The sequence below is a fragment of the Pseudoliparis swirei genome, chromosome 5 (assembly GCF_029220125.1).
Source record: "Pseudoliparis swirei isolate HS2019 ecotype Mariana Trench chromosome 5, NWPU_hadal_v1, whole genome shotgun sequence".
Taxonomy (NCBI): Eukaryota; Metazoa; Chordata; class Actinopteri; order Perciformes; family Liparidae; genus Pseudoliparis; species Pseudoliparis swirei.
The window spans coordinates 5,281,546-5,294,846 of NC_079392.1; the positions used below are offsets into that span (position 1 = coordinate 5,281,546).

Below are 13,301 nucleotides of genomic sequence, written 5' to 3' on the forward strand. Positions count from 1 at the left end.
AGACAGTTAAGACACACACACACACACCTGCATCTCCAATCTGAGCCCAGCGGTCGGAGACGGCTTGTACTCGGATGCTGTGAGGGAGCCGCTCTTCTTCCTCTGCTCGTGAAGAGGAGGACTTCCTGTTCCCGGTTCACCTGGAGTTCCGCATGCCTGGTAGACCTACACACACACACACACACACACACACACACACACACATAGGAATACACAGATGCACATCAACACAAAGCGGTGACAAATGGGTCTGGTCTGTATTGCAACGTGCTGTAGTAAGTAAGTAAGTAAGTAATTTATTTTCCATAAGTACATACATAACATGTACATACTGGCAGACATTAACAACAGAAAAAAAATGTACGAATGGAGGACTGTCCAAAGACCGAGGTCTGTAGGCTCCTCTGAGATGAGGAGTTGGACGGCCCCTCCCCTAACCCTTTAGCCCCCCCCCCTCCCAACTACCACAGGCACACAGACAGTACACACACATATGGATGAAAACATAAAATGTCGTACAAGCAACAACAACAACAACAAAAACAGAACAGGAAAAAGAAAAAGTCATAGTAAAAATAATAATAGAAGACAAATGTGAATTTATGATAACTTAGAAAAAATAAATAAAAATAATATCACGAACATCAAATTATGGATATACATTTTATTTTAAATATTTTTCCTCTATTGTACTGTGCCGCCAGGCTGTAAATCAATATTAAAAACTTTCAAAATGAAGTGAGATGGCGTTTAAGTCGAGAAGCAAATGCCTTGATGCTGGATGCCGATTTGACCTCGTCCGGAATTTGTCTCCAGAGCTTTGGACCTCTACAGATGAAGCTTTTAAATACAATGTCGACTGTATGTTTATTTATATGAATGCCACCACGCAGCCGCGTGTTGTGGTCGTAGACATTTGTGTTCCTTGTGAACATACGTAACAGATTATGTGGCAGATTATTATTCATAAATCTGTACATAAAAATTCCTGTCTGACACAAATGTAGATCTGTAAATCTCAGAATGCCCAATCTCTTAAAAAGCGGCTCAGTGTGTTCATTATTCTTCACGTTGCAGATGATCCGCACAGCCCTTTTTTGTAAAATCTCGAGACATTTGACCTGAGTTTTAGCTGCGGATCCCCAGAGCATATTACAATACAAGAGGTGCGGATGGACAAGGCTGTGGTACAACAAACGCAGATTTTCTGTTGAGAGTATATTTTTTGCGGAGCGCAGGGCAAATGTGCCGCTTCGTATGCGCTTCCGACAACTGTCAATATGTTGATGCCAGCGCAGATTGTCGTCAATATAGACACCAAGGAACTTGGTGCACTGGACTTTTTCGACATTAGCCCCGTCAATCTCAAGCCTAAAATCTTGATCTAGGAGATTATTTGATTTATTTATTAGCATATAATTAGTTTTCTGTGCATTTAGAGATAACTTGTTCGCTTTGAACCAATCAGATAAAAATTTTAGCTCTTCATTTGCAGTTTGATATAAGTTATCGTGGTCCTTCGATGAAATGTAGATAGTTGTGTCGTCAGCAAAGAGGATGCTTTTAACACGTTTTAAGACTTTTGGAAGGTCATTTATGTACAATATAAATAGCAGGGGTCCCAATACAGAACCCTGTGGTACTCCACAAGTTATATCATATGATTTTGATTTGAACCCCTTGTATTTCACATATTGTTTTCGACCACGAAGATAACTTTTAAACCACTCAAGTGCCGTACCTCTAACACCATAATGGCTCAGTTTATTTAAAAGTATTGAGTGATCGATTGTGTCAAAAGCTTTAGAAAGGTCTAGGAATAATGCCAGAGTGTTCTCTCCGTGTTCAAGTGCAGTGTATGTGTCAAACAGAAACTCAGTGACCGCGTTCTCAGTCGAGTGCTTTGGTCGAAAACCGTATTGGCTTTCGTATAGCAAGTTATGCTTTGCAACAAAGCTGTACAGTCGTTTATGAACGACCTTTTCCAAAATTTTGGAAAAGCTTGGCAACAGAGATATTGGACGATAGTTAGTAAAGTAAAGCTTTTCTTTGGCTTTGTAAATGGGGATCACTTCATTGATCTTCATATCATCAGGAAAAACTCCCTCCGATAATGATTTGTTTACAAGATGTGATAAAGGAGTGGCTAACGATTGACCAAGTTGTTTGACTAGATTCATGATGATACCGTCGTGACCGGCGCTTTTCTTTGGCTTAAAGCTGTTTATTATTTTAGAAATTTCATCCGGGTTGACAGGATTAAGAAACATCGATTGAATTGTGGATGATTGACCAAGATACTCAGCAAACGAGTGATCAGAACATCCAATTTGGTCTGCATATTTCACACCTATGGTAGCGAAATATTCACAGAAACCATCTGCAATCTTTTTCGGGTCAACTTCCTTTTTGCCATTGACATAAAATACATCCGAGATACGAGACTTGTCGTTGGATTTGTTAATGATCGAGTTAATTCAATTCAGTTTATTTGTATAGCCCAATTTCACAAATTACAAATTTGTCTCGGAGTGCTTTACAATCTGTACACATAGACATCCCTGCCCCAAAACCTCACATCGGACCAGGAAAAACTCCCAAATAACCCTTCAGGGGGAAAAAAAGGGAAGAAACCTGCAGGAGAGCAACAGAGGAGGATCCCTCTCCAGGATGGACAGATGCAATAGATGTAATGTGTACAGAAGGACAGATTTAGAGTTAAAATACATTCAATGAATGTGACAGAGTGTATGAATAGTTCATAGTAGGCATATTCCACGATGGAGACCTCCACGATCCATCAGGCAGATGGCGGTGGGGAGGAGGAGAAGGCGGAGTCTCAACAGTGGGCGGAGTCTCAACAGGACAGTGGCGTAGTCAGGAGCAGGAATTCCACGACCCAGACCTCGATGATCCATCAGGCAGATGGGATCTATGTCGTCTCATAGGGTCTGATGACCCCATGAGACGTGAAGTCAAAAGGACTCCGGGGAGAAAGCAGAGTTAGTAACGTGTGATTGAGAGATGAAAATTCATCCTTAAGGAGAGATAAAAGAGGAGATAGGTACTCAGTGCATCCTAAAATGTCCCCGGCAGCTATAAGCCTATAGCAGCATATCAAGGGGCTGGACCAGGTGAACCTGATTCAGCCCTAACTATAAGCTCTGTCAAAGAGGAAGGTCTTAAGTCTACTCTTAAATGAGGTGACTGTGTCTGCCTCCCGGACTGAAATTGGAAGCTGGTTCCATAAAGAGGAGCTTGATAACTAAAGGCTCTGGCTCCCATTCTACTTTTTAAGACTCTAGGAACTACAAGTAGTCCCGCATTTAGTGAGCGTAGCTCTCTAGTGGGGCAATATGGTACTACAAGCTCCTTAAGATATGATGGAGCATCACCAATCAAGGCTTTGTAGGTTAAGAGAAGAATTTTAAAAGTGATTCTTGATTTTACTGGGAGCCAGTGCAGAGCAGCTAGTGCAGGAGTGATGTGATCTCTTTTCTTAGTTTTAGTGAGAACACGAGCTGCAGCATTCTGGATCAACTGGAGGGACCTAAGAGATTTATTAGAGCAGCCTGATAATGAGGAGTTGCAGTAATCCAGTCTCGAAGTAACGAACGCGTGAACCAATTTTTCTGCATCTTTTTGAGACAAGATGTGCCTGATTTTTGAAATATTACGTAGATGAAAGAATGCAGTCCTTGAGATTTGCTTTACGTGGGAGTTAAAGGACAAGTCCCGATCAAAGATAACGCCAAGATTCTTTACAGTGGTGTTGGATGCCAGGGCAATGCCGTCAACAGAAACCACATCACCAGATAATTGATCTCTGAGGTGCTCAGGGCCGATTAAAATTACTTCGGTTTTGTCTGAGTTTAACATCAAGAAGTTGCAGGTCATCCATGTTTTTATGTCTTTAAGACATGCTTGAATTTTACCGAGTTGGTTGCTCTCCTCTGGTTTTATCGATAAATATAGTTGAGTATCATCTGCATAACAATGAAAGTTTATGGAGTGTTTCCTGATAATATTGCCCAAAGGAAGCATGTATAAGGTAAATAAAATTGGTCCAAGCACAGAACCTTGTGGAACTCCGTGATTAACGTTGGTGGTTATCGAGGCGTCATCGTTTACAAATACAAACTGAGATCGATCTGATAAATAGGATTTAAACCAAATTAGTCACTCGCCAAGTCTTCCTTGAGTCGTACTTATATTCATTGAGGAGGTTAGAGTAGTACAATTGTTTTGCGTCTCGTTTGACTTTGTTTAATATATTTCTGTAGGTGAGAAATTTTGCCCGCGCAGGATGACTGTCTGGTTTCCCCAGCTGGAGTTTGAACAGACGATCACGCCTGCGTATTGAGTTCATCAGACCCACCGTCATCCAGGGTTCTCTCATAACATGCTTGCGAGAAATACGAACAGTTCTCGTAGGGGCATGATGATCCAGTATGCTCATAAATGACCGAGTGACTGCGTTACTTGCTTCGTCTACGGTCATGTTTTGTAGGTCAGACCAGTCAACATTGGACAGAGAATAATTAATATCTTGCAGCTTCTGATCAGTGACAGATCGCGATATGATAACGAGAGGCTGCTTTTTCTCATTAACCTTATTTCGTTCCCCCATAAGCGTTAGACACGGCAAATGGTCTGAAATATCAGAAAAAATAACAAAGGAGATCAAATTGCAGATGTTCTCCTGGTTAACATAAATGTTGTCGATGAGAGTGGAACTAGATTGAGTTATTCTTGTGGGAATTGTAATCGTAGGCATAATACCACAAGCGAAAAAGGAGTCCAGTAATGTCGAAGTTTGTTGATGGGAATCAACTTTCAAAAGATCGAAGTTTTGATCCGTCCCGATCACAACATTACCAAAGTTGTTGTACTGGATCTGCGACAGTATAGTATCGTATCGCTCAATAGATTGAGATTGATTAGTGCCTGGGACTCGGTATATCTCGCCAACAAGAAATGGCTTTTGCTTGTGGTTTAATTGGACTTCGACAAAAATGGACTCAAACTCTCCCTCGATATTCACACCAATGTCAACTCTATCCTTGGAGATGTATTTCTCAGCAACATATACTGCCACGCCACCTTGTTTAATGTTAGCGCGATTTTTGCAATATAAGTTGTACCCAGGGAGGGTATACAACTCCTTACTTTGGTAACTAAGAACGTCCACTAGATGTCGCCATAGACACGTCTTTGGAACTGTGAGGATAATAGTTGGTTGCCATGTGAGGGTTGCTCTGGCCGATGTGTCCAAGAGAAAAGCCTCCAGTGATGAAAAAGTTTTGAAAAAGCAGATATATAAATAAAATATAACATTTAATTTGACTTATATGTTCAAATGGACTTGAACTGCATAAACAAAGAGAACATTAGAGTGGCTTGGCTTTGGAAAGAACTGCTCTCGCTGCTTGTCTCATAAACATGCTGGGATGTTTTCATCAGTAAAAGTATGAAAGTCACGCAATTTAATTAATAATGCTGCCGAGCTCTATTTGAAGGATGCATAGAAACCAATAAAAAGCAATAAGAGGTCGAGCTTATTAAAACTAAGAGCACATTGTAGAGCTCTGCCTCCGTTATGCTCAAGGCAAGAGGACCTGGAGGTTAATGACTTCTTCTTCTTCTTCTTCTTTCATAACTTTGTTTTCACTCCCTTTTAAAGCGACAGTTGGTAACTTTGAATATTAACGACTTCATCTCATATTTTATGAAACGTGCATTATTGATTGTGCAAGATTTCGCATGAAGAAAAACAACCAAGCAGAAAAAAATAGAATATGTCAATATGAAGACATTTTAGGCTCAAAAAAGGCAACACAGTAAAATAATCCTGTTTCATATTTTAACCAGCGCTGCCTATAGTTTGACAGTTTAATCCGAGTTCACACGCATTTTTTACAGATTATATGAAATATGTGGACATTTTTTTGTATATTAAAGTTAGCATTTGAAGTATTAATGTGATAAAGAGGTGACACGTTTGACTAATCATTCTAACGAGTGAGAGATCACAGAAGAGGTGATGAATCAAAGTGAGTTGTTGTTACTCTGGCCGTGAAGGCGTCCATGTTGTCCTGCAGGAAGTGGACGGCCTCGTAGATCCGAGCGGGGATGGAGGAGAGAACCACGTCCAGACTGGGCTCGGTGCTGAAACTGGAGGCCACCTGGATCATGGTGTCTGAACGGAGAGAGAGAGAGAGAGAGAGAGAGAGAGAGAGAGAGAGAGAGAGAGAGAGAGAGAGAGAGAGAGAGAGAGAGAGAGAGAGGAATGTTTCGGGGGGATAAACACTTGACATGCTCTCCAAAAAAATCACCTATTTATTTCTTTATTTATTTGTATGCGTGTTCCTCACATAACAAAATTTGGTGGGATGATTGTTTATTATCCGGGGACCATTTGCTTAGATTTTGGGATCGATCGGTTCAAAGGTCAAGGTCATGGAAAGGTCAAAATCTTCTTTTTACCATAGCACGGTGAATTTGTATCCAATTGGCATGCAACTAATGCCAAAATGTTCATAATCCAATGCCCAATGTTGTGATATGCGAAGGTATGCGCTCTACCGAGTGCCCGTTCTAGTTATTATAATGTTATAGACAGTTTATAACACAATATCATAAAGCCTAAAGTGGCGAAGAATACATTCAGATTATAATTGCAGCTCAATTTGAGGACTCCTTATTGATTCCCAAAAGGGAAAATTGTCATACTTTTTAGTCTCAGAAGAAATAAAATGAGTGAATTCCAACAATTTTTCCCCATTAGAATGAATCGTTTCCTCGTGGCTCTTGCATGAGGACCAATAACTGTCTCTACACACATGGAGTAATAAGTCCGTCTGGATGCTCTCACCGATGAGGTTCTGCCACTCGGGGTTCAGGTCCGCTTGGTTGGCCAGGCAGCCCTTGATGACGTTGGCGCAGTAGTTGGAGCAGGGCTTGACGGAGGCGATGCCGCGGCAGTGGGGGCAGTAGACCAGCTTCATCAGGGCCTTCGTGCACTCCGGACTCAGGTGCACCTGGGGAGGTTACGCCGAACAGCGAGCGTCACACACCGGCAGGAGAAGAAGGGACGTGTACAAATGGCAGGAGTTTGATCTTTCGAGGCCCCCTGTGATAGCGCAATGACGAGGACAACCAGCAGGGGGCGGTGTTTGGACACTGAAGGGACCTGAAGAAGCAGTGACCGGCCCTGCTGTTTAAATACAGAACATGGTTTCTGTTCCACTGTGTTCACAATGTCATGAAAGAAGGTGTCCAGTTCCACACTGGAGTTATTTTACCTCCATCCTGCACAGATATGGGACGGAGGCACACCTAAGAAATGTGTGTGTGTGTGTGTGGGGGGGGGGGGGGCGGGGGGGGGGCAATATTTCTACTCTGGTGACCTCTAAAATGCATGCTTCACACAGAAAAATGTCTAGAAATGGTTCTTCAGAGTGATGCTGTCGAAGAACCATTTCTGGTTCCACAAAGAACCTTTCAAACCAGGGTTCTTGAAAGAACCATTTCCTTAAAGAGTTGTTCAAAGAACCTACAGGTGTCTCAAAGAACCTGAAAAAAATGGTTCTTCAAGGCACCAAAACATCTGCATCGTTGTTGCCATCCCTCCTAATATAATCTTTATTCTTTATTCCGACGGCAGAGTTTGATGGCGCTTCATTTTTGATGTTTTTTTTGTGTGTCTGTTCTTTTTATTATTTGGGTGGAGGCGTCTTCTCTGACAGTTTGGGCGTGACGACCGCGCATCCATCACGACTGCTTTCCTGGGACTCAGTCCAGCGGGCCTCAGTCTGTCTGTCTGTCTGTCTCTCTCTTTCACACTCTCACCCAAACACACACACAAACACACACACACACACACTTTTCTCTCACTGAGACACAAACACTGACTCTTGAACTCCGACAACATCGTGTCTCTCTCTGTCTGACTCGCTCTCTGTGTCTCTCCTTACGTCTCATGTGCACACACACACACACACACACACACACACATGCACACACACACAGACTCACCTGTGAGACCTTCCTGACCACCTCTCCGCTGACGACCAGCCCCTGGACGAACGACCTGGCCGTGACAAAAGCCCGGATCAGCTTCGCCCTCGTGTCCCGCGGGACGTCTCCGAACGGCCGCAGCGTCTCCTGTTGCTTAGCAACGCATTCGAGGTAGTCCTCTGACAGCGTGACCTGCCGGACAAGAGGCGGCGGGAAGAACACACGTTAGTGCGTAAACATCAATAATGGACCCAGAGCACACTCTCGACACAAAACGCATAAACTGATATCAAGAATAACAAATATTGAACACGGTTATCTCGTGTTTGGCGTTTTCATTTGTAGCCTCGTGTCCGCAGAGATTAGGAACACAAATGGAGAGAATAACAGATGTGCTTACGCTCATCGCTCAGAATTCAGGATGACATGGACGTTGTTACGGGATTGTACTGTAAACCAACACAATATAGGACATTGTATTGTTTGCCCTGGTCACACACAAAACTCTATTACCAGAAAAAAAATCTATTACCAGAAAAAAAATCTATAACCAGAAAAAAACTCTATTACCAGAAAAAAACTCTAATACCAGAAAAAAACTCTATAACCACAAAAAAACTTTATTACCAGAAAAAAAATCTAAAACCAGAAAAAAAATCTATTACCAGAAGAAAAACTCTATTACCAGAAAAAAACTCTATTACCAGAAAAAAACTCTATTCCAGAAAAAAAATCTATTACCAGAAAAAAATCTATAACCAGAAAAAAATATATATTACCAGAAAAACTCTAATACCAGAAAAAAACTCTATTACCAGAAAAAAACTCTATTACCAGAAAAAAACTTTATTACCAGAAAAAAAATCTAAAACCAGAAAAAAATCTATTACCAGAAAAAAACTCTATTACCAGAAAAAAACTCTATTACCAGAAAAAAACTTTATTGCCAGAAAAAAAGTCTTATCAGAAAAAAACTCTATAACCAGAAAAAAATCTATAACCAGAAAAAAGGTCTTATCAGAAAAAAACTCGAACCAGAAAAAAAAATCAGTAACCAGACAAAACTCTATTACCAAAAGAAAACTCTACTACCAGAGAAAAACTCAATTACCAGAAAATAACCTCTATCACCAGTATTATTCTGGCTTGTTTCCCCTTCATTAGACAGCGTGCATTATAGAGTTCAAAGGTCCAGACTCCAATCCAACTATTGGGATTACATGATGTCAATATAGGAGATTACAAAAAGCATCTACTTCATAAGTAAGCATTTGGTTTTGCATTTAATAGTCATAATACATGAACATAGTCAACGTGTTGCATCTAAAAATTTAAATAAATTGCAAAATGAAGAAGCAGGAAGTGACGAATGACCGAGTCGGGTCGACGTCTGCTTTAAGAAAAGCGTCCCGGGTTTAACTTTTGAGGATTATTTAAAAAAAATCTCCTCTAATTGTATTTGTTGTTGTCGTCATTCTGTAGACCAGTCCGTCATTCAAAATGTGAATATCAAAAGAAAGAAAGTTCCATGACTCACTTCTGTGGGAGCGGAGCTTTTAAAGGTGCGCTCCAGGAGGCGGGACCAGAACTCGGACAGGGTCTCGTCCAGGTTGAGGGCCGAGCCCCGGTAGTACTGCCGCAGGTCGGTGTAGAGGTCGCCGTAGAGACGAGTGTTCTGGGAGTACAGCGGGCCGAGGGGAGACAGCACCTCCTGCAGGGAGCGCTCAGAGCGGACGTGCAGATCGGTGAAGTAGGCTGGAGGAGGAGAGGGAGGAGGCAAGGAGGGAGGAGGCAAGGAGGGAAATAAGAACTGATTGAAATCCATCCAGGAGCAATCAGAGATCGCCAAACATACGACTCATTTAAAGCTCAATCACACAGTCGTGTGTGTGTGTGTGTGTGAGAGTGTGAGGGACACTCTCTATCTCTCTCTCACACTCTGTCACAGTCTCTACCACAAACACAAACACACAAACACACTTTTCTCTCACTAAGACACAAACAACTAGAATGGGCACTCGGTAGAGCGCATACCTTCGCATATCACAAGATTGGGCATTGAATTATGAACATGTTGGCATTAGTTGCATGACAATTGGATAACAATTGACCGCGCTATGGTAAAAAGAAGATGTTGACCTTTTCATGACCTTGACCTTTGACCCGATCGATCCCAAAATCTAATCAAATGGTCCCCGGATAATAACCAATCATCCCACCAAATTTCATGCGATTCGGTTTAATACTTTTTTAGTTATGCGAGTAACACGCATACAAATAAATAAATTAATAAATAAATAAATACACGGCGATCAAAACATTTTCAATGCGAAGGTAATGACTCTTAAACTTCAACAACATCTTGTCTTCTGTCTGACTACCTCTCTATTAATCTCTGTGTGTGTATGCGTGTGTATGTGTGTGTGTGTGTGTGTGTGTGTGTGTGTGTGTGTGTGTGTGTGTGTGTGTGTGTGTGTGTGTGTGTGTGTGTGTGTGTGTGTGAGAGAGAGAGAGAATGATACGAGGTGTTTTCCTTTTTTCTGGAAACATTCAAACAAGTTGTTTGTATATATTTTCAACCACAAGTGACTCTTTGAACAGCACTGATTGTACCCGCGTCCTCCTATTGTGTAATAACGGAAATATTACACACTTATAACCGAGCGCAGCGTTAAGTGTCATTTAAGAAACGTAAACACTCACGAAGCATAAAGAATGAATAAAGAACTATATAACACGTAAGTAAATGTCCTTAAATGGTTTAAATGTATGCCCATTTTATTGAACATTGTTAAAAGGTTTCCTTAAACTGTCTCCGTGTCCAGATGTGTACGACGTGATGGAGAGGTAGAGCAGAAAGAAGAAGGAAGCTCTCTCTCTCTCTCTCCCCCCCGGGCTTCAAAGGCTCTGGACCGACGCCAGCCCGGCGGTAACCACGGCCAGATGGGGGGCCACGCTACTGCTCCTGAGGTGGCCCCGACTCATACTGCTGTCCTCCTCCTCCTCCTCCTGTCTCTCTCTCTCTCTCTCTCTCTCTGAAGTGCAGCGATCTGTAGCCTTGGCCTCCTCAGTGGGTCAACCGCTCATTAACTGAACCAGCCACTGCCCTAAGGGACACCCCTCCGTTTGTGTGCGGTGTGTGTGCGTGTGTGTGTGTGTGTGTGTGTGTTTGTGTGTGTGTGTGTGTGCGTGTGTGTGTGTGCGCGTCCCTTTGAGATCAGGCCGTCGGGCTCATCACGTTTCATTGTGTCGGGCTGATTCCGTTCTCATTATAACACCCAGGCAGGGGTCCCCCTCGACGCACAGGACACAAACACGTCCGCCCTCGCACACACGCACACGCATGCACACACACACAGACACACACGTCCACACACCGTTTGTAGATGCAGCGCTGAGCGCTAAGCGCAGCCAGAGCTTGTTCCAAACACACATTCACAAATACCAAACACACTGGTGTCACACTCCTCTGGGCCCACTGCTGACGCTTTGTGCACAGGCAGTAATGAGCATCTGTCCCGCACACACACACACACACACACACACACACGCGTGTATCGTACTTACTGTCGAAGCCCCTGTGGAGGGCATTGAAGGCGGACTGCAGCGACCTGCCGGCCTCCCTGATTAGCCCCTCGGTCTCCTGGGCGCTCAGCCCGCCCAGGTTCTCCTCCATGGTGCTGGTGCAGCAGGTCGGACCCTGAGGACACGTCCTCAGATGTTCACCTGGGGGGGGGGGGGGGGGGGGCAGCGTTAATCATTTGATTCATCTCGATTTACATATCTTAAGCACTGCGTGTGTCACCGACAGGCTTTTTTTTTTATATAACTTTTTATTTAGCATTTTCCATAAACAGATATTTTTTTTAACTGGGTTTATTACCTTCGCATTGAAAATGCGGAAGGTTATGTTTTGATCGCCGTGTATTTATTTATTTATTTATTTGTATGCGTGTTATTCGCAGAACTCAAAAAGTATTGAACCGAATCGCATGAAATTGGGTGGGATGATTGGTTATTATCCGGGGACCAGTTGATTAGATTTTGGGATCGATCGGGTCAAAGGTCAAGGTCAAAGGTCATGAACAGGTCAAAATCTTCTTGAATCGCATGAAATTTGGTGGGATGATTGGTTATTATCCGGGGACCATTTGATTAGATTTTGGGATCAATCGGGTCAAAGGTCAAGGTCAAGGTCATGGAAAGGTCAAAATCTTTTTTTTTACCATAGCACGATACATTTTGATCCAATTGGCATGCAACTAATGCCAAAATGTTCATAATTCAATGCCCAATCTTGTGATATGCGAAGGTATGAGCTATACCGAGTGCCCATTCTAGTTTAATAAGGGACAGTGCACATTGATAAAAACATTTCAGTAAATGTGCCAGAGTTAGCCAAGAGGCTATTTTTCATCTGTAGTCCCAAAAAGTCCTTGACATCGAGAAAAAAAAAAAAATATATATATATATATATCTACATGAAAATAAAATCAGCACACATCCAAATCCATCCATGTCCACATACACACCCTGCCCAACATTCCCACCCATCCCCTCCCACATGTTGATACTTATACATCTACCCTCCAAGAGCTCCAATGAGGAGGGAGGGAAGGACCAAACAATCAAACTAAATACAATCAAATGATAAGCAGTAAACACAAAATGAAATAACTAAAGATAGGTAAAAGACATTGCAGAATCAGTAACTTCTTTTAAATCACTTCTTAAAACCCATTTTTATAGAACAGCTTTTAAGTGATCTTGTCTTTTTACGCAGAAGTTTGATTCCCCTAATTTAATTTGTCTGTTTTTAATTTATTTTTAATTTATTTTTAATTCATTTGGTTTTTAATTTATTTTAAATTTTAAATTTAATTTTTTCATTTTAATATATACTTTTAAATGTCATATTGGTTTCTTGCTATTCCACTTGTTCTGCTTTGACTCTCTGTGGAGCACATTGTAAACATTGTTTTTAAAGGTGCTATATAAATAAAGTTATTATTATTATTATTATTATTATTATGAATGTGAAAAATAAAATAAAAAATAAATAAAAAATCAAGAGACATTCATTTCATACCCAGATTTTTCATAGAGCTCTTTGTTTTGCACTCTATGTGTACAACCTCAAGCCCTCTCAGCTATAACATCTACACCCGTTGTCACCGATGGGCTTAAATACACAGAAGTTAAGTTACTAGCAAGACTCTCGCCGCTCTCCTGTTTTATAATGGGATGGATTGCCTTTAAAAATTCTGTCGAGACGTTCATGG

The 13,301-nt window shown here is 41.8% G+C and overlaps 1 protein-coding gene across 1 annotated transcript in view; it reads right to left on the minus strand.

Moving 5' to 3' along the window:
• LOC130193876 (glypican-1-like) overlaps positions 1-13,301 on the minus strand; it is a 45,680-nt gene that overhangs the window by 3,504 nt on the left and 28,875 nt on the right. Inside the window, exons 2-7 of the mRNA XM_056414680.1 lie at positions 11,587-11,745; positions 9,557-9,774; positions 8,038-8,211; positions 6,875-7,040; positions 6,069-6,199; positions 28-165 (exon numbers count right to left, since the gene is read on the minus strand). Coding sequence (XP_056270655.1) covers positions 28-165; positions 6,069-6,199; positions 6,875-7,040; positions 8,038-8,211; positions 9,557-9,774; positions 11,587-11,745 — 986 coding nt within the window. The remainder of the gene's footprint in view (positions 1-27; positions 166-6,068; positions 6,200-6,874; positions 7,041-8,037; positions 8,212-9,556; positions 9,775-11,586; positions 11,746-13,301) is intronic.